Source organism: Opisthorchis viverrini (genome assembly GCF_000715545.1).
Source record: "Opisthorchis viverrini unplaced genomic scaffold opera_v5_71, whole genome shotgun sequence".
In the NCBI taxonomy this organism is placed as follows: domain Eukaryota; kingdom Metazoa; phylum Platyhelminthes; class Trematoda; order Opisthorchiida; family Opisthorchiidae; genus Opisthorchis; species Opisthorchis viverrini.
In genome coordinates, this window is record NW_008751727.1 from 1,272,566 (window position 1) to 1,291,073 (window position 18,508).

The window sequence follows — 18,508 nt, forward strand, 5'->3', positions numbered from 1 at the left end:
GATCAAAAACCTGGTCGCTGCGCGCTGAGAACGTCAAAAGACTTTCAGTGTTTGACCATCAATGTCTTCGGAGCATTGCCCGAATCTGGTGGGAACACCGGATTAGCAATTCTGAAGTACGTCAAATGATATTCGGGAAAATTAACTCACCGTCGATAGACGAACTGATCACACTGCATAGGTTACGCTGGCTTGGCCACTTGCTGCGTATGCCAGTCGACCGAATTCCTCGAAGGGCTCTTTTGACACAATCACTTGAAGGGTGGAAGGGAGCCAGAGGCGGTCAAACAATGACTTGGCAGCGAAGTGTGAAAGCCATTACCAGCAAACTCAGCTGCGCTCGTCACTGCCGTCTTTCTGGATGGGGACCCCGAGACGGGCCACATCAATGGCTGGAGACATCGTCAGACATGGCCCAGCCGCGCCCTCAATGGCGCTCGTGCATCCAAGCTATTGCCCTCAATGCATACCTCCTTTTCCAACCCTCCCCTCCCACTTGACAGCCCACTGACAGTGCTGGATTTATGCACCAATTTATCATCTCCCGCCTGCAATGCGCAGCTACCTACCCCCCCTCAAAAAAAATCACCGGCGAACGAAACTTCGGCAATTACCACTACTGGAGGACCAGTACGCGGTTATTACAGCTGACAATGATGATGATGACCCAAGCCTAGATGGGAGCAGTCGGGACGCCGATGTTGGACCTTCCGGTTAGTAAGTGCGCGCCCTAACCACTGAGTTCTCATGCTTTCTGGCCTGGTTTTTTGCTTTGCTTTTGCTCTTTTGTCCACAGACATTTTCGTGAACTGCAGTTCTACAGTACTTCTACAATCTGTATATTACAGCTGCTATGAAGGTAAAAGATGTAAGTTTGAAAAAATTTTTGAGTCTTTGAGCCTTTTTAGCTTCCTGTCTATTCGGAATATCCAGAGGAAGATGTGGAATATGAGCTCGAAATGCGGCCACTCAATCTAGTGGAAAAACATTTAGTGCAGTACGTGAAACCGGTGAGGTGTACTGTCCAAAAATGGCTCGCCTGCGTACAAGTAAAGTGCTCTTATTTGGTACGCCATTTTTAATCCAAGGAATACACTGGAGACTCTGTTTCTCGGGCTTCCTCCGCAACCAACTGTAATGGCTTCCTTTGTCATAGTCTTTAATTATTAGCGATTTACGAACTTGTTCGTGACGAACCCATAATATTGGCACGTGGTGGTTTCATCACTGTGTGTGGTTTGGGAGGGCTGATTATGGGTTACAAAGGTCAGCACCATGTTTGTCGCTAATGTTTCGTTAAAGGTGGAATTTTTCGGAAGCTGTTTTATGCTTCCTTGTTTACTGCTGCGGCGACTTCTGCCTGTTATCCTGCAGCAGCGTACGCTTATGGAAACAAGGCATGGAATATTGGAACTAAGAAAGCTCTTGAATGGAAGGAGGAATATTTTCCAAAGGTAGGCAGTACCATTCATTACAAGCATATGTTTGTGGCATTGTCACAACACTAGTGTATCAAATTATAGTTTACGGGAAACACAACCCCCTGTTTAGGTGGTCCTCATCCGCCCTTAGTCCTGAACTCTAGACGACAGTAGACCCCAAGCAGTCCATAGAAGACTGTTCGAGGATCTCGGTTTAACCACTTTTGTATGTCCTTCACCTGTGATGTTTTCTGGCTAGTACGATTCGATATACCACTTCGCTGAATTTGGCATCCCCCATTTTTCGCACTCATCAGCAAGAAGTTTCCTGTGTTTCTCTTCCCACTGACTACTAGCGTCCACTTTTCTCTCCTATGGACTGCTTACCACCCAAAAGCCGACCACAATCCAACCGTCGCCACGAAATTCGATCGCATACTGCGACGTCCACGTCATTGTAATCCTTAACTCAAGTTGTGTGGAGGAAAACGGAACTAATGAGATGTCCTCTGTGTTAGCTTGAAAAAAAAACAAGAACATGTTTTCCCCAGAGTAGCTTAGAGGTAATATGGTAACCATAGAAGTCTAGGGATCTGATAACGCCCGCAAGATCTTCAGTCTTTCAACTCGGTACATGGTCAACTCTTCCTGATGCTAATCAGATGTCTATGCATGTGCAAGAATTTCTTGCGAAAATCCCTGGCCAAACTTCAAGCAAAAGACTAGGAGGACGTTAGTGACCTTTTTTGCATGAGCATGGTCCATACTTGGTGTTTATGTCTCAAACTAGCAACACTCCTACGGCGGCAGGTGGGTTTGCAAGCTAGAATTTGCACCCCATCTTGATCCTAAAACGGTTGCTATAATAGTGAGTCAGTGAGCAACGTGCATGACGTATTCATTGTTGGAAATTCCATCTTGGCAATGGAAAACATCCGAAGCTCATAACATACCCAGGGATGCGTACCAATAACCTACGCCTTAGTACACAATACCTACGCCACAGTTGTGCCTGGTTATGGAGACGATCAACAGCTAGCTTTGTTCAGCCATGTGTGAACTCGGCAAACGCGTCAACTGAACACGAGCGACTTTTGATTCTCACAGCAGTGCCACCATGTAGGTTCAAAGACTTAAGGCGCATCGCAAGTGAAAAATGTGTAATTAGGCCATACAGAACCACCTGACGGCGTCCTCTGGTGGAGGTGTTTGCCGTTTTACGGCGTGCAGTATTCCGACGTAAAGCTGCCACGTTGATGTGGTGGTTGGGCTTGAGCGGTGCAAAGATCCAGCGGGCTACATTGGCTGGAACTTCGTTCCGCAAGGTGCAACCATGCCAGGAAGGCCAAAATGGAACACTCAGACCAAGTGCAGCGCAACCCCCCTACCACGAGCAATCGTGCTACGAGGCGGTCTGGTGGGGAATCGCACTGTTCTTTGCGATAGGAGTATGAAGGTAGTAAAGTGTTTCCCCTCAGACAACCAGCATTCCCTTTATTTATGGATGCAGTGATGCTGCCTTCCCCCGAGGGATGATGGGTTAAGAATGGTCGGTCTTAAAAACCGCACACTCCGATCGCCCAACGGTTGACCGCCGGCGCATTACTCAATACAGTTTAAATACTTTTATAACCAGTGCTACTCAAAAGGCTGTGCTCAGCCGCACCAGGAATGAGATAGTTATGTCTTGTTCCCTGCGACTTCGGGTTAGGTCAGCCCCCTGTACCCGGGCAGGTCAGATTATTGAATCATCGACTCAGGGAAGGGTCCCTGAACACAACCCTACATCTCCCCACCACCTTGTGGGTCAGACTTTTGAGTCATAGGCTCAAGGTAGGGTACCTCAGCGAAACCCGCTTCTTCGGCCTGGGCAACTGGGAAGTATCATTTGCCCGCGCATTTCGGTGTCCACCGGGAGACGGAGAAGGCTTTTGATATGGTAACCAGCCGTGCCCTGTATCAACTGATACGATCGACTCGCCCTAGGAAAGCAACGTTCATTGAAACGTGAAGCGGGAAAATAGCTCATCGATTCACACGCAAAAACGTCGACCAGAAAGGTGGACCGAAGACTTCGAAGAACAGTACAGCTGGCCTCCTGCAATACAGCCTGTGGGGAAAGTGCATACAGGCGAATGGAGTGTAAACCTTGATCATCCGTCGGAAGAAGAAAAAAAATAAATAAAAGTTAGAAGGCACCAGAACCGGACGGACTCTATCCAGCCCTCTTCAAAGAAGGCAGAGATCTCTGTTGACCAATCCAACAAAACAAGTTGGCGCGATGTGCATTGAAGGAAAGTGCCTTCAGTGCATGGCAGCTGGGTATAAAAAGGGTGCTGAACGATTTTGGGCAAGATGGTCCAGTGGTTAGAGCACGAATTCACTGACCGGAAGGTTCGTGGTTCGAACTTGACCTTTGGCTCTCGACTTATCTTCTCTAGGCTTGGGCAGTCTGACAGTATCCCAGTCCTCGTGCTTCCTTCTGGTGGCATGGCAGTCATTCACCGAAAGGGTGTTACAGCCTTCAGAATGGAGCATGTCGATAGTTAAACTTATCTTCTAAAACGGTACGCGGACATTGTGTGAAAACCACCATGGCGTCAACCTGGTAACTGTGGTATCGAGGGAGCCTTCTGGTCGTATCATTCGGAGGTTGACTGAACACGGGGAGAGACAGAACTGTGAAAACCAAACTAGGTTCCGTCCTGCAAGAGGATGCATCAGTTACATCTTCACTCTCCGACAGATTCTGGGCGAGATGACTCAGGTGGGTAGAGCTTCTGGCTAGTACGATTCGATATACCACTTCGCTGAATTTGGCATCCCCCATTTTTCGCACTCATCAGCAAGAAGTTTCCTGTGTTTCTCTTCCCACTGACTACTAGCGTCCACTTTTCTCTCCTATGGACTGCTTACCACCCAAAAGCCGACCACAATCCAACCGTCGCCACGAAATTCGATCGCATACTGCGACGTCCACGTCATTGTAATCCTTAACTCAAGTTGTGTGGAGGAAAACGGAACTAATGAGATGTCCTCTGTGTTAGCTTGAAAAAAAAACAAGAACATGTTTTCCCCAGAGTAGCTTAGAGGTAATATGGTAACCATAGAAGTCTAGGGATCTGATAACGCCCGCAAGATCTTCAGTCTTTCAACTCGGTACATGGTCAACTCTTCCTGATGCTAATCAGATGTCTATGCATGTGCAAGAATTTCTTGCGAAAATCCCTGGCCAAACTTCAAGCAAAAGACTAGGAGGACGTTAGTGACCTTTTTTGCATGAGCATGGTCCATACTTGGTGTTTATGTCTCAAACTAGCAACACTCCTACGGCGGCAGGTGGGTTTGCAAGCTAGAATTTGCACCCCATCTTGATCCTAAAACGGTTGCTATAATAGTGAGTCAGTGAGCAACGTGCATGACGTATTCATTGTTGGAAATTCCATCTTGGCAATGGAAAACATCCGAAGCTCATAACATACCCAGGGATGCGTACCAATAACCTACGCCTTAGTACACAATACCTACGCCACAGTTGTGCCTGGTTATGGAGACGATCAACAGCTAGCTTTGTTCAGCCATGTGTGAACTCGGCAGACGCGTCAACTGAACACGAGCGACTTTTGATTCTCACAGCAGTGCCACCATGTAGGTTCAAAGACTTAAGGCGCATCGCAAGTGAAAAATGTGTAATTAGGCCATACAGAACCACCTGACGGCGTCCTCTGGTGGAGGTGTTTGCCGTTTTACGGCGTGCAGTATTCCGACGTAAAGCTGCCACGTTGATGTGGTGGTTGGGCTTGAGCGGTGCAAAGATCCAGCGGGCTACATTGGCTGGAACTTCGTTCCGCAAGGTGCAACCATGCCAGGAAGGCCAAAATGGAACACTCAGACCAAGTGCAGCGCAACCCCCCTACCACGAGCAATCGTGCTACGAGGCGGTCTGGTGGGGAATCGCACTGTTCTTTGCGATAGGAGTATGAAGGTAGTAAAGTGTTTCCCCTCAGACAACCAGCATTCCCTTTATTTATGGATGCAGTGATGCTGCCTTCCCCCGAGGGATGATGGGTTAAGAATGGTCGGTCTTAAAAACCGCACACTCCGATCGCCCAACGGTTGACCGCCGGCGCATTACTCAATACAGTTTAAATACTTTTATAACCAGTGCTACTCAAAAGGCTGTGCTCAGCCGCACCAGGAATGAGATAGTTATGTCTTGTTCCCTGCGACTTCGGGTTAGGTCAGCCCCCTGTACCCGGGCAGGTCAGATTATTGAATCATCGACTCAGGGAAGGGTCCCTGAACACAACCCTACATCTCCCCACCACCTTGTGGGTCAGACTTTTGAGTCATAGGCTCAAGGTAGGGTACCTCAGCGAAACCCGCTTCCTCGGCCTGGACAACTGGGAAGTATCATTTGCCCGCGCATTTCGGTGTCCACCGGGAGACGGAGAAGGCTTTTGATATGGTAACCAGCCGTGCCCTGTATCAACTGATACGATCGACTCGCCCTAGGAAAGCAACGTTCATTGAAACGTGAAGCGGGAAAATAGCTCATCGATTCACACGCAAAAACGTCGACCAGAAAGGTGGACCGAAGACTTCGAAGAACAGTACAGCTGGCCTCCTGCAATACAGCCTGTGGGGAAAGTGCATACAGGCGAATGGAGTGTAAACCTTGATCATCCGTCGGAAGAAGAAAAAAAATAAATAAAAGTTAGAAGGCACCAGAACCGGACGGACTCTATCCAGCCCTCTTCAAAGAAGGCAGAGATCTCTGTTGACCAATCCAACAAAACAAGTTGGCGCGATGTGCATTGAAGGAAAGTGCCTTCAGTGCATGGCAGCTGGGTATAAAAAGGGTGCTGAACGATTTTGGGCAAGATGGTCCAGTGGTTAGAGCACGAATTCACTGACCGGAAGGTTCGTGGTTCGAACTTGACCTTTGGCTCTCGACTTATCTTCTCTAGGCTTGGGCAGTCTGACAGTATCCCAGTCCTCGTGCTTCCTTCTGGTGGCATGGCAGTCATTCACCGAAAGGGTGTTACAGCCTTCAGAATGGAGCATGTCGATAGTTAAACTTATCTTCTAAAACGGTACGCGGACATTGTGTGAAAACCACCATGGCGTCAACCTGGTAACTGTGGTATCGAGGGAGCCTTCTGGTCGTATCATTCGGAGGTTGACTGAACACGGGGAGAGACAGAACTGTGAAAACCAAACTAGGTTCCGTCCTGCAAGAGGATGCATCAGTTACATCTTCACTCTCCGACAGATTCTGGGCGAGATGACTCAGGTGGGTAGAGCTCGAATTTACTAACCGGAAGGTGTGTGGTTCGAGCCCGACCTCTGCCTCTCGACTTCCCCTGTCTAGGTTTGGGCAACCTGCAATATCTCAGCCCTCGTGCCTCGGGTTGCATGCTTCCCCTGTCTAGGTTTGGGCAACCTGCAATATCTCAGCCCTCGTGCCTCATTCGGGTTGCATGGCAGCTAGGCACCGAAAGCGTGTTACATCTGAGCGATTTATTTTTTCATTTATTCTGGAACAGCGCAGTGCTCCCAGCTTCACAGTTCTGTCTCTCCCCGTGTTCAGTCAACCTCCGAATGATACGACCAGAAGGCTCCCTCGATACCACAGTTACCAGGTTGACGCCATGGTGGTTTTCACACAATGTCCGCGTACCGTTTTAGAAGATAAGTTTAACTATCGACATGCTCCATTCTGAAGGCTGTAACACCCTTTCGGTGAATGACTGCCATGCCACCAGAAGGAAGCACGAGGGCTGGGATACTGTCAGGTTGCTCAAGCCTAGAGGGAGCCGAGAGACAAATTTCGGGTGGCTTCGCGATCCAACTACTGAGCCATCTCGCCCCACTCCCAGTAACCAACGATGGTTGTCTTCTTTGATATGAAAACCACCTTTTACTCTGTGGACCGTCAGACACTATGACAATGTCTGTGGAGCCCTCCTTAAAGCATCATCATCATCATCGTCATCGACAGCATGACATCAGTGTTCAACACCGATGCTTCACTGCCGTACAACCATGATTTATTTGAAGGCCTTATTGTAAAGAAAAGAGTAAAGGTGGACGGGGAAGGAACTTAGTGCTAGCTTACCACAATCATTCCGAGGTGCCTACACCTCCAGACATTCACTCAGGCAATCTGAATAGAAACTGACAACAAGAACGCCACTGACATCGGTTGGCAGCCATATCTTGTAGTGTCTCCAACCAGGCACAGTGGGGATCACGCGGTCCCCATCCTGGAAGGCGAGTAGCACCGACAGCACCCAAGCGTTTCGTGATCTCCTTCATACTCCTCTGCCAAGTCAAGGGTTGGCCACCTCTCTGTTTACGCCACTCCGAATTGGGCATGGAAAACAGCACTCTTTTCGGCAAACGATGGTTCGGCGTACGCAACACATGTCCCAACCAACGCAGCTTCTGGTGCTGGACCTCCTTAAAGCAATGTACACCGAATCCCACGGCTACCTGAATGTCTACGTGAAGTTCTCTTCTGAGTTCACAACATCAAGTGGTGTCAGACAGTGCTGTCCTCTTTTCCCTTTTCCTCTTCAACTTCGTCATGGAAGACTCACTATCAGCCTCTAGTGCCTGTGGGATCGGAGTACTCCCGGGACGTCCGCTAACAGATATCAAGTGCGTAGACGACACAGCTCTGTTTGGATCTGATCCCGTGGTAATGCAAACAATAATAAGTCTAAATAATTTCACCTCATGGTTTGGCGTGCGCTTCACATCGGCAAAGTGGAAAGTCCTACTGCTAGACTGGGTGGGCTCGAAACCTAACCTCTTGCTTGCGGATGAGCCGATTGAGGTAGTAGACAAATTTGTTTAACCGGGAAGTTGTATCAGTCCCGGTGGTCTCGTGAAAGATGACATTTCCATCCGGATAGAGAAGACCAGAGCAGCTTTTGTGAACTTGCGTTACCTGTGACATAGGCATGACATCAGTCTATTCGTCAAAAGGCAAGATTGCTCAAGCGGTTAGAGCGCGAATTCACTGACCGGAAGGTCCGTGGTTCGAACCCGACCTCTGCCTGTTGATAACAAGGCAGCAGAAGGGTGTTACAGGTGAACTTTTTTCAAGGATCGCCTTTATAATGCTGCGGTGCGCTTCCTATTACTGTACGGATCAGAGACCTGGCCACTGCGAACCGACGACACCAAAAGACTTTCAGTATTTGACCATCGATGTCTTCGAAGCATTGCTCGAGTCTGGTGGGAACAACCGGATCAGCAATTCTTAAGCACGTCGAACGGTATTCGGGAAAAATAACTCACCCTTGATAAATGAACTGATCACACTGCATAGGTTACGCTGGCTTGGCCACTTGCTGCGTATGCCAGTCGACCGACTTCCTCGAAGGGCTCTTTTGAAACAATCACTTGAAGGGTGGAAGGGAGCCAGAGGCGATCGAACAAGGACTTGGCACCGAAGTATGAAGGCCAATACCAGCAAACTCAGCTGCGCTGGTCATTGCCATCCTCTTGGATGGGGACCCCGAGGCGGGCCATATCAATGGTTAGAGACATTGTCAGGCATGGCCCAGTCGCGCCCTCAATGGCGCTCGTGCATCTAAGCTATCACCTTCAGTCTCTAGCTTCCTTCCCAGTTCCCCCTATTTAACAGTCCACTAAAAGTCCTGTATTTACGCATCAATTTATCAGCCCACGCCTCCTACACCTCTCCAAATAATTGGTGAACGAAACTGTGGCACTTATAACCACTACGATAAGTACGCGGTTCAAACAGCTGGTCACAATGATAATGATTTGTTGGAGAATTTTATTCGAAAGGCTCATTTGGATAATTTCATAACCTACCTTCGTCGGTCAAGTAGGTAGTACATCAAGTATTCCTAGGTGTCAATTCGAGAAAGAAACACCCTCTAATCTTCACGTTTCCAATGTCCTCTGGGTGGTGCGACAACTCTGGTAATATGTCGAGTGCAGTTCCACATTTCGCCTGAGCATCCGCATCAGATCGGTTCATCCAAACCGTATGACATGCAAACGTCTGACCACTGGTAAACACTTGGTTTTCAGGCTTTTGAGGGTTTTCCTCTGAAGTTTTGTGAGAACAAAATGATGTGGTTTACCGAACACTAAATGGCTAGTGCGGTGTACGACATGACGCTTGTGAACACGACATTGAAACGAAGCGCTTATAGAATGGATGTCTGCTGTTACACAAAGGGTGAATTTCCAGTTTGATTATCAGAACCGTTAACTTTCGCTTACATTGGTTCGGTGGTAGGATCATGGGCTACGCAAAACTTCTTGCATTCTGGTGGTTTGTGGCCGCTGACTCCAATCAGCACATAGAAATGTAATACCACCGTGTCAACTGACTTGTATTTTCGTTCTCCTAATGCTTTACAGTGAAGCTATCCTGTGTTTGTACGAGTCAATGTGTCTCGGCAGTTAGGTACTAAAGTTTGCCCTAAAAGTAGCTTTGTATCAGCTCGTCTTTTGCAGAGTGTACCATGTTGTGGTGATCCGCTTTTGTCTTAAACCAAAATCTAGACTTTACGAATGTGCGATTGATTTGCCGAGAGTATTTCATAGGCCAAGTAGTATTGTTAAATTTATGGTACTGAGGTGCTGTGTAGTGAAGGCAGAGCTCATTTTCAGTAAACGAACTGACATAAACTGGCACGTTTTTCGTATTCAATGAACATTCGTCTAAAATAGTTCGTGGCTAGTCCACCATCAAAAACCAAAAAAATACCTGTAAGTGAATTCAATCTATGCTTAAAAGCCGAGAAGCACTGTACAGCTGTTTCATTCTCATTGGGAATCATCAGCAGTGCGCATCTCACGAAACTCCGAAGAGCCTTGAACCCGCGACCTCCCGGCTAGTAGTTTGAACACTTAACCGTTCGGCCACGAGTGGCTGATCGGCAGTGTGATTAACTCGCACTTAGACAGGATATAGCGCCGCTCATCCTTCAATCACGGGATCCACATCACGCGGTCACACGTGTTGACTGGCTCCTCGAGCGACGACTTCTCAGTTAGATGTTTCACTCATCGGCTGAAGTTTATTCTTCCACTGAGCTACTTATATATTGTTGGTAGTGTGAGGAGATTTGGGATTTTTGTGGAGATTTCGTCCTGTAAGTGAAGTCAATTTATGCTGAAAAGCCGAGAAGCAACACCAAAATATACCATTCAGCTGTGACCTTTGGTGTATAATTGATGTGCATCTTGCGGGACGCATCGGAGTTAAAGCACTAGCAGACGCACTGCAGATTACCCGTAGGTCGTCCATTAATACCTGATTTTTTGAATCAGCTGAGACGCCCACGGAATGTGTTGATCTGTCGCACTAGTATCAGCATTCGAATACTGAATAAAGTGAATCGAGATTCCCTGATGAAACAGCTTCGGGGGGGGAGTCACGGTTTCTTTTAACCGGAGGTACCTCGTGACTTGGTAACCAACAAGAGCCTATTGCATCCTTCCAACTATCGAATAACGAAACTTCATCTTTACCCAGTCTTTTCCAACTGCTTTTGAGGATGAAATAAAATTTCCCTTCTCTTATCAGACGAACGTTTCAGATATTCAGTACTTTTTCGCATCCGTGATTCGTACGTGGTGGGGGTGTATAATTGTCGTCATCTTTCGTCATATAGACCATTGGGAATGAGCGCTTTTTCATCTGGCAAAACATCGATTACAAGCGCTCTGATAACAACAAATATATCCCCTATAATTACAAACAAATACATTGCAACCGTATACTTTCAATACGGTCTCGTCAAACTAATACAGATAAGCAATGTAAGGACTCAAAGGAAGAGCATGTTACAATAAAATTGGTCAGCTAATAAGATCGGTCTACAAGTTTGTGAGCTACTAATGTCTTAGTGCTAGAGAAACTTCGACCTGGTAGACCAGTTAGGCTCTATCCTTCAGCTGCATTCCCTTCGATCGGTATCTCAATTCTTCCATATCCTAATTACTAGTGCTGCTATATGCGCATCCAAGGCTGGACTATCGGCTAAATTATGTCTCGTCTAGTCCAAAAGAGCTCCAGTATGATGGGTTACTTTGTTGGTTGCACTTAAGACCATTTGTTGAAGAGATAGATGCTCAATCAATGAACCTTAGTGAGCCGCATTGGGTTACTTCCAACACAATATCTCCTCTTGGGTTCAAGAAGACCGAATCAGAAAGTATACATTCTTCGGCTGGGGGGTTGGGTTCTCTATGGTGTGGTTACAATGGAAAAGTTCACTGCCTACAAGACGGTATCCTCTGTGGAGTCGTCTTCCCAACTCTGAATGAGGCTACTTTCATAGTGATGTTTTCGGATCTCAGTGCCTACCCGCCTCGCTTTTGTTCCGTATCGCAGAAGAACTTTGTAGCTCATCGGCTTTTTTGTATAGCACCTTATTGTTGTTTATCTCCTGCTTCAGAAATGAACGATACATGGCGCTGGAGTTATTGGCCCACTAGCCTGATAGTAGTCCTCTCAGTACAGTTACTTGTATTTCCTCACAGATTATTTTCGCTGTGAATAAACCAGTTTGAATCCGCAATGCGATGTTCTCACGACCGTTTTGATATTCACCTTACTGGCTTGGGCGTTGACCGTTCACGTGACATTTTGTACTCCATTCGGTCAGAAGTAGCAAATCCGTTCCAACTTGAACAAATGATTCTATCGACTTCAACCAGAAAGAACTCCGTTCATCCCAAAGTATACCTCGATGTTTCTGAATAGGAAATGTAACCAAACGAGTTTAATACTAGTCGGAGTTCTGCATGTTACCATTGAAGTCTAGAGTAGCTTGTACAAACGCGGACATGAAATGTCACCAGGGCAATTTGAATAAGTACAAGCGCACATAAATATCAGATAACGGTCAGTTGAATTTAACCGTTTACACCTTCCTCGAGTATCTTCATTACGTATGTCAATATGTTCAGCCACCGTACGGCTTACGAACTTTATCCTTAATGCTCGGCATCATTTGAGCAGTCGTCTGGGTACTCTACCAATAGTGAACAGACTACGCCGGAGTGTCTTGGTAACATTCTCTATCGAGTTCAACTGCAGCGGGCTGGTACTAGATACAATATACAACAATGATTCTCCGGAAAAAGTGGACCACTTAACCACATTTTCCAGCTTGTAATTACCTGCACTTCTCTTTGATGCATGTGTTTAAATTCATGGCTGATGTAACGTATTTGGTATTTATCGGGCGAGATGGCTCGGTGGTTAGACCGCGAATTTACTGACCGGAAGGTACATGGTTTGAACCCGAAATTTGTCTTTCGACTTCTGTCTGGGCTTGGGCAACCTGACAGCCTTCGTGCTTCCTTCTGGTGGCATGGCAGTTAGGTACCGAAAGAGTGCTGCAGCTGAGCGATTTTTGAGTCGGTGAGATGCTCTGTTCTAATTACATTGATTTCCTAAGGGCTCAGGAGCTATGCTGCCAAATATGGATGTGAGCGAAACGTCCAAAAACGTGCTTTTCTGTTCCGATACCTATTCAGAAAGGTGATAGAGTCATATGCACCATCTACCACAACATTTTAGGGAAAGTCTTTGTCACCCTTTTGTCCGTACTGCTCACGCCAAGACATTGTCTGTCTTACCGACTCTCGCGGGTCTTTTGGTGATGGTTCTTTGTGGAACATTGTACCTGCAGGCAGCATTTCTGCCAAGCTAATCTACATAGGTTGTGCCATTTTCAGATCAGGGCTCGTACCCTGTGAACACTGGAGTTTGGCGAAGATGCCTGCCATCTTTAGTGCTGTTCAATTTCGCGATAAAGTGGATTATTCGTCCGGCGTTAATGAACTATCCGGGAAATTGTCTGAGCTTTGACATCCGAATCCTAACGTTGAGTACGCTGTTGACTTGATTTCGTCTTGAGACAGTGAATTTTGATCTTTAACTTATACTGGAAATCGACATTCTGCGGACCAAATTCTCTCCACATCATGCGCAACCCAAATTCCTCAGTTATTGTCAGTTAGCGAGTCACTCGGACAAACCTCCACACTGAATACGTTGGCTACGCTGGCTCAGTCGTGCTTCCTATTTTTCAGGACTCCAACAGCGAACCGGCTGCAGGAAATTCCCTCTTGCAACTAAAGTGTACCATGAACCCATTCCTCATACTGAAACATACCAGCCAAGTTTAACTACCTAGGTCCAGATATATTAGTCTGCCGCTCGTTTTGTTCTACACAACTGCGAGACCTGGCCCTTATGGACCGGGGATCATCAGTAAGTTTCTGGCCGCTTGTTCCCATGGGCCACACCAGTGGTTACTGGCACGATTTTCTTTCCAATGAAGCTATACGCAAAAGCTAGTAAGAACCAAAACATAAGCACAATGATTCAACTTTACCGACTCCAGTTGTTCAACACGCCCTACGAAATCCCCGGAACAATGGATTCCACCAACATCAAGCATGTTGACTCAGTGGATACACCAACACGTACCTGGACGTAATAAATATCGATAAAGTCGTTCTCTACTGCCAACACTGCGTACGATGGACTGAAAATTGAATCATCATATGGGCTGACTCGAATTTTCACTCTACTTGGGGCGCTACGATCCGTTAGATCCGGTTCGTACACAAACCGCAGACGGTTACCGTAGAGTAGGGCAATATGGCGCCAAAATTCTGTTCGGTAACTGACCAAGCTGATTACACGGTTATATACCCAAAGAAAACTTACCACTATCGATGCATAATGTCCATGTCGACGACCAATTTTCATATGTCGAGAAACAGTCGATGGAAAGGTTGTATTCCTAACTAGATGGATTTTCATAAAGCCTGTGGTCGAATTCTACTGTGTCTTGTAAGTTCCGTCGTTTCAGTCAACCTACAAAGACAGCTTTTCGTTTCACCGTTTTGGTAACTCATCCACTTGTTCTTTTAAAGTGTGGGTTTGTAGCGCAGTAGGTGACAAATGGTTCTAGGTTTTTCTCTTTTACAACAGTTCGCATCAGCTATTGCTGGTCTCTCAAATACTTGCAGTGCCTTGTGGTTGGTAGCCTAAATAAAAACGTCCAACGTGTTTCACGAACCATCAAAAATCGAGTCAGCTGAATGACCTGTGTTTGCCATATGATCAGTTATAAATGAGGCGGTTCCATGTTTTTTGTGTGAGCTGGTTTCGTGCTACGACGCTTCTAGATTCTTCGTTGTTACCCTAGCAATCCACTACGTTCTGGTTGACGAAAATGAATGTTGATATCTCACCATTTAACTATCCACTATCCTGGAAACGGAGACACGTCTTTGCCTTGGAATACCTCGTTCGTTTTGCAGACGGACAAGACAATAATGTAAATGTGCAGTGCTAGGTCTCCAGTACGACCTCGTAAAGACCAAGCGAATTCGGATGCACTAGAGGGGTGATCGTATTTTGCCGAGCGAGTAGTTTCACAATGTAATAGGTGAACACAGTCACGCGGCCGTATTGGAGAAATGGTAGTCAAGAAAAGAGCATAATACTAGACAAATAGAATACGTAGAAAACTTAATTTAAAGGGTATTTCAAGGGGATTCGGTCAGCTTGCTTTGGATCTCAAAGCAAATTCCAAAACAGGAACGCCAAAATTGTTTCACTACTCGCCGCTTATAAGTAACCTGTCGAGAAAGGAATTTTTCTGACCAATGGGCAGTCATGCGCTTCACTTGCTGACTACAGAAAATCTTAGTACCCTTGTATGACAATTAAGATTCAGGACGGTGAACTTAGTTTTCGGATTGGTTCCTGTGTACCATTGGTTACGTGAATACTATTCGTTCCGCAAAAGACAGCCTTCCGGAGACACTTATCGGAAACCTCTGTGGTCAAGATGAGTTGTGAACAAGATAGGAGATAGGTTGCATCGACCAGGCTGCAATACTGAGGTGCATAAAAGACCAGTGGGTATTGAGGCAACCTTCCAAGTCCGAAAATGAAAGCTCAGTACATAAGAATGACTGAGGCGCTGAAGCAACGAAATTGCACGATAGATTTCGTCAACGGTGACAGGTTGGTATCCACATCCCACTCGGGTTTAATCAGTCAGTCCAGAGAGTTAGTCGATAAGGCCCAGCTAGCTTGTTCTCCAGGATGTTCAGCCCATTGTCCAAAACGACGTTCCTGTGAGTAGATTGAGGTCCTATCCTTTTCGAACACCGTTTCCCTGACGTCCAGTATCCTCTGACCAGTTGATTGAACTATCCGGAACAAGGTGCGATTGCCCCTCATTGCTAAAGCCTTCCCCATTTTCCGGTCCTTTACGATTTACCAGCATTCTGTCAGTCATTAGGTTGTTCGTTACTCGATGTTTTAAGGACCTGTGCGCGCAACCACAGTCGTTTGTTGCTGGTAGTGAGCTGTTGATCGTGATGATATCCAGTGTTTTTTGGAATTTGTGAGATACCCCGGATAAACGGTTTCAAGGGTTATGAGCACGGTCTTCATCTTCCACCAGTAATCACCGTTGAGTTCTGGACGGCTTTCAGCCAACTCAGTTCGATAGTGTCGAGCTACGGAGACGCTTTGCAGGTGATGAACCTGAATGCCTTTGCTCCACATGCCCACACAATACCATGATTGGGGTCAAGTGGTGTATCCCAACACGAACGACACTCTTGTATCTAAGCTTAACCGTCAAATGGTTATCACGTGATCCACAGCTAGTTTGCGGTTGGTGGCCTCCAAGTTACACGGTGTGAGCGCCTGTGCTGGAATTTTGTGCTTGTTAGAAACAAGTGATGTTCAGCACAATCTTTCCTCATTATTTTCGCGGTGAGCGTCAATTCGGAATCGCGCGCCAAGGTGGGCTTCATCAAAATTTGATCGGCAAGCCTGAACATTCATACCACCTGCCAGAAACACCATATCTGTACTTCTTGTTGACCGGAGTAGCCGTGAAAAATCTCGATAGAGACTGTCTTTCTGAGCTTCAGATCTGCCGTCTGTCGGACCTTATGATGACACAACAATGGAACCGTTTACCACATTGTGACCCGTTAATCTTATTCGAACCAGTCAACCTAACAGCACAAAGACGACTGGTCACCGAGGCGCATTCAGTCATAGGGCTATTTTCTGCGGTAGATGCCACAAGCCATTGCATCAGGTTCACCAGACATCCGAAGAGGGATCCGAGTTCATACCGAGAGACTTCTGATATATGACCAGACTGGGGTCTTGTGCGCGTGTTCCGGAGACATCGTTTCATTGAAAGAGGGAAAAAAAGTCTGAGCAAGAGTTACCTGTTTTCCAACTTGATACAGTGCGGACGTTGAAAGCAGCAATGTGGAACAGACCCCTTAAATTTAATAGGGGTCATCTCTTCTCATTTTACTGGGCAGAGTTTTAGATACGATTGGGTCCGAGACGCATTCTTAAACTCCGTACTCCGCATATCTCCGTATAATTTTCAGCCTAAGAGTCAAGATTGCGGTATACCAGCAGTAGAGCAATGTCGATACTTGAACTCAAACCAGTAAACGTACAAAATTGGTGATTGTATTAATGCATCAGCGATGTCTGTGCAGCTTTTTAGCCAGTGGTCATTGCGATGAACGTCGACGTATGACAGGATCAGAACTAGTAAACGTGATAAGATCGCAGTTGTCCGTCTTTCTATCCAACACAGTTATTGTATACGTTTCACCAAATATGACTGCCTCACTTTAACCGCAGGTCGTTGGAATGCACAACTCTTTCACTACAGTGATCTGTTTCTCCTGAGGTGGCTTGAATCGACTTGCGTGCATTAAGATATGGAACCAAGCTTTGGAGGACCCATCCGATTCCGAAAAATTTCACAGGCTCATGGAGTTAAATAGACATCCGGAAAATGATTCTAGTGAGCTTCATTGCTACCTCTCTGGCATGATGAAGACCAACGAACCCGACCCTTATGGTTCTGTTGACTGTAGCCACTGAAATTTCAAGTTTTGTGGGTCTGCAGCTGTTATGAGAAGGGCAGTCAAACACATCAGGATCTGAAGCCGCCACCAGTAGAAAAATGTTGAAAAGCTCGCGAACTCTGTGAGGTCTAGGATTTCAGCACCTCACCAGTCTGCTTGAAATAAATTCATGCAATCATGGAACAAAGCCGAGGTTGTCACTGAGTTCTCTGTGAGTATCCAGCCTATCAGAAACACTCTTTTCTGACGGCGACGGAAAACGCCTTCTATTAGACTGGACTGATGAAGCTGACGCTGTCGGTTGTAGGCATTTTCTTCCCAAAACGGATAGCGCGTTGTAACGAGGCTGAAATATGGATACCATGGATGCCCATTGAGCTCCCAAGTCGATCTGAACGTTAAACGATGCAGATTTTAGTCTACAAAAAGAGTTGGGTTTTTATCACTGTATTTCACATTTTACCTGTCATACGCTTTATCACGATTTGTTTTCCAGACAGCCTAGATTTAAACGAATAGTTCATCACTTGGGTTACCCAGGTTGGTTCACCTGAATGAATCCGCATTATTTCAACGCGAGATATCTACACTTCAACGGGGATCCGACGGCATCCTTCTGTCTATCTGTTCCTTCTCTGTAGAGAAACTCAACTGTACGGAACATGAAATTTGAGACAACAAGATCTAGTTCTATCGAAAGTGTTCATGCGCAGTGAGTATATCCGGATCCTCCAAGTCAACCATAGTTCCGATGTCTCCAAACGCCTAGTCAACAATGAAAATTGAGGAAACCTAGTACAGCAACAGTTTATTTTCAGTCTGATTGTGTATCAGCTGCAAACTAATATTCTGTGGTTATGGCCTTTGGTTTGTCCACCGAGGTCAGCGAGCGTTTAGGTCCAATATCCGAAGTTTTATTCCTGAGAAGTAGTCAATAGTTTGTGCGCATTCATTCACATATTTGCTTCACTTTCGAACAATTACCGTTATAGTTTCCAGTTTGAGAGACTCGATGCTAGGGATCTATCGCAGTGTTGTATATGCAAAAATGTCAGATTATGCTTTTGCGATTTGGATTCACTCGTTGTCTAAGTTGGAGGCATTGTCTCTTAAGTTGCCCTTTACAACGGATACGG

General features: G+C 46.3%; 1 protein-coding gene across 1 annotated transcript; it reads left to right on the top strand.

Annotated features, from left to right (window-relative positions):
• Positions 1 to 647: 647 nt before the first annotated feature.
• On the top strand, positions 648 to 1,482 carry T265_13495 (hypothetical protein; the record flags this gene model as incomplete). Its single annotated transcript, XM_009169110.1, has 6 exons — positions 648 to 713; positions 816 to 868; positions 909 to 1,049; positions 1,089 to 1,134; positions 1,171 to 1,266; positions 1,303 to 1,482. Coding segments are annotated over 6 exons (579 nt in total), but the record flags the coding sequence as incomplete, so codon positions are not given.
• Between the last annotated feature and the right edge of the window lie 17,026 nt (positions 1,483 to 18,508).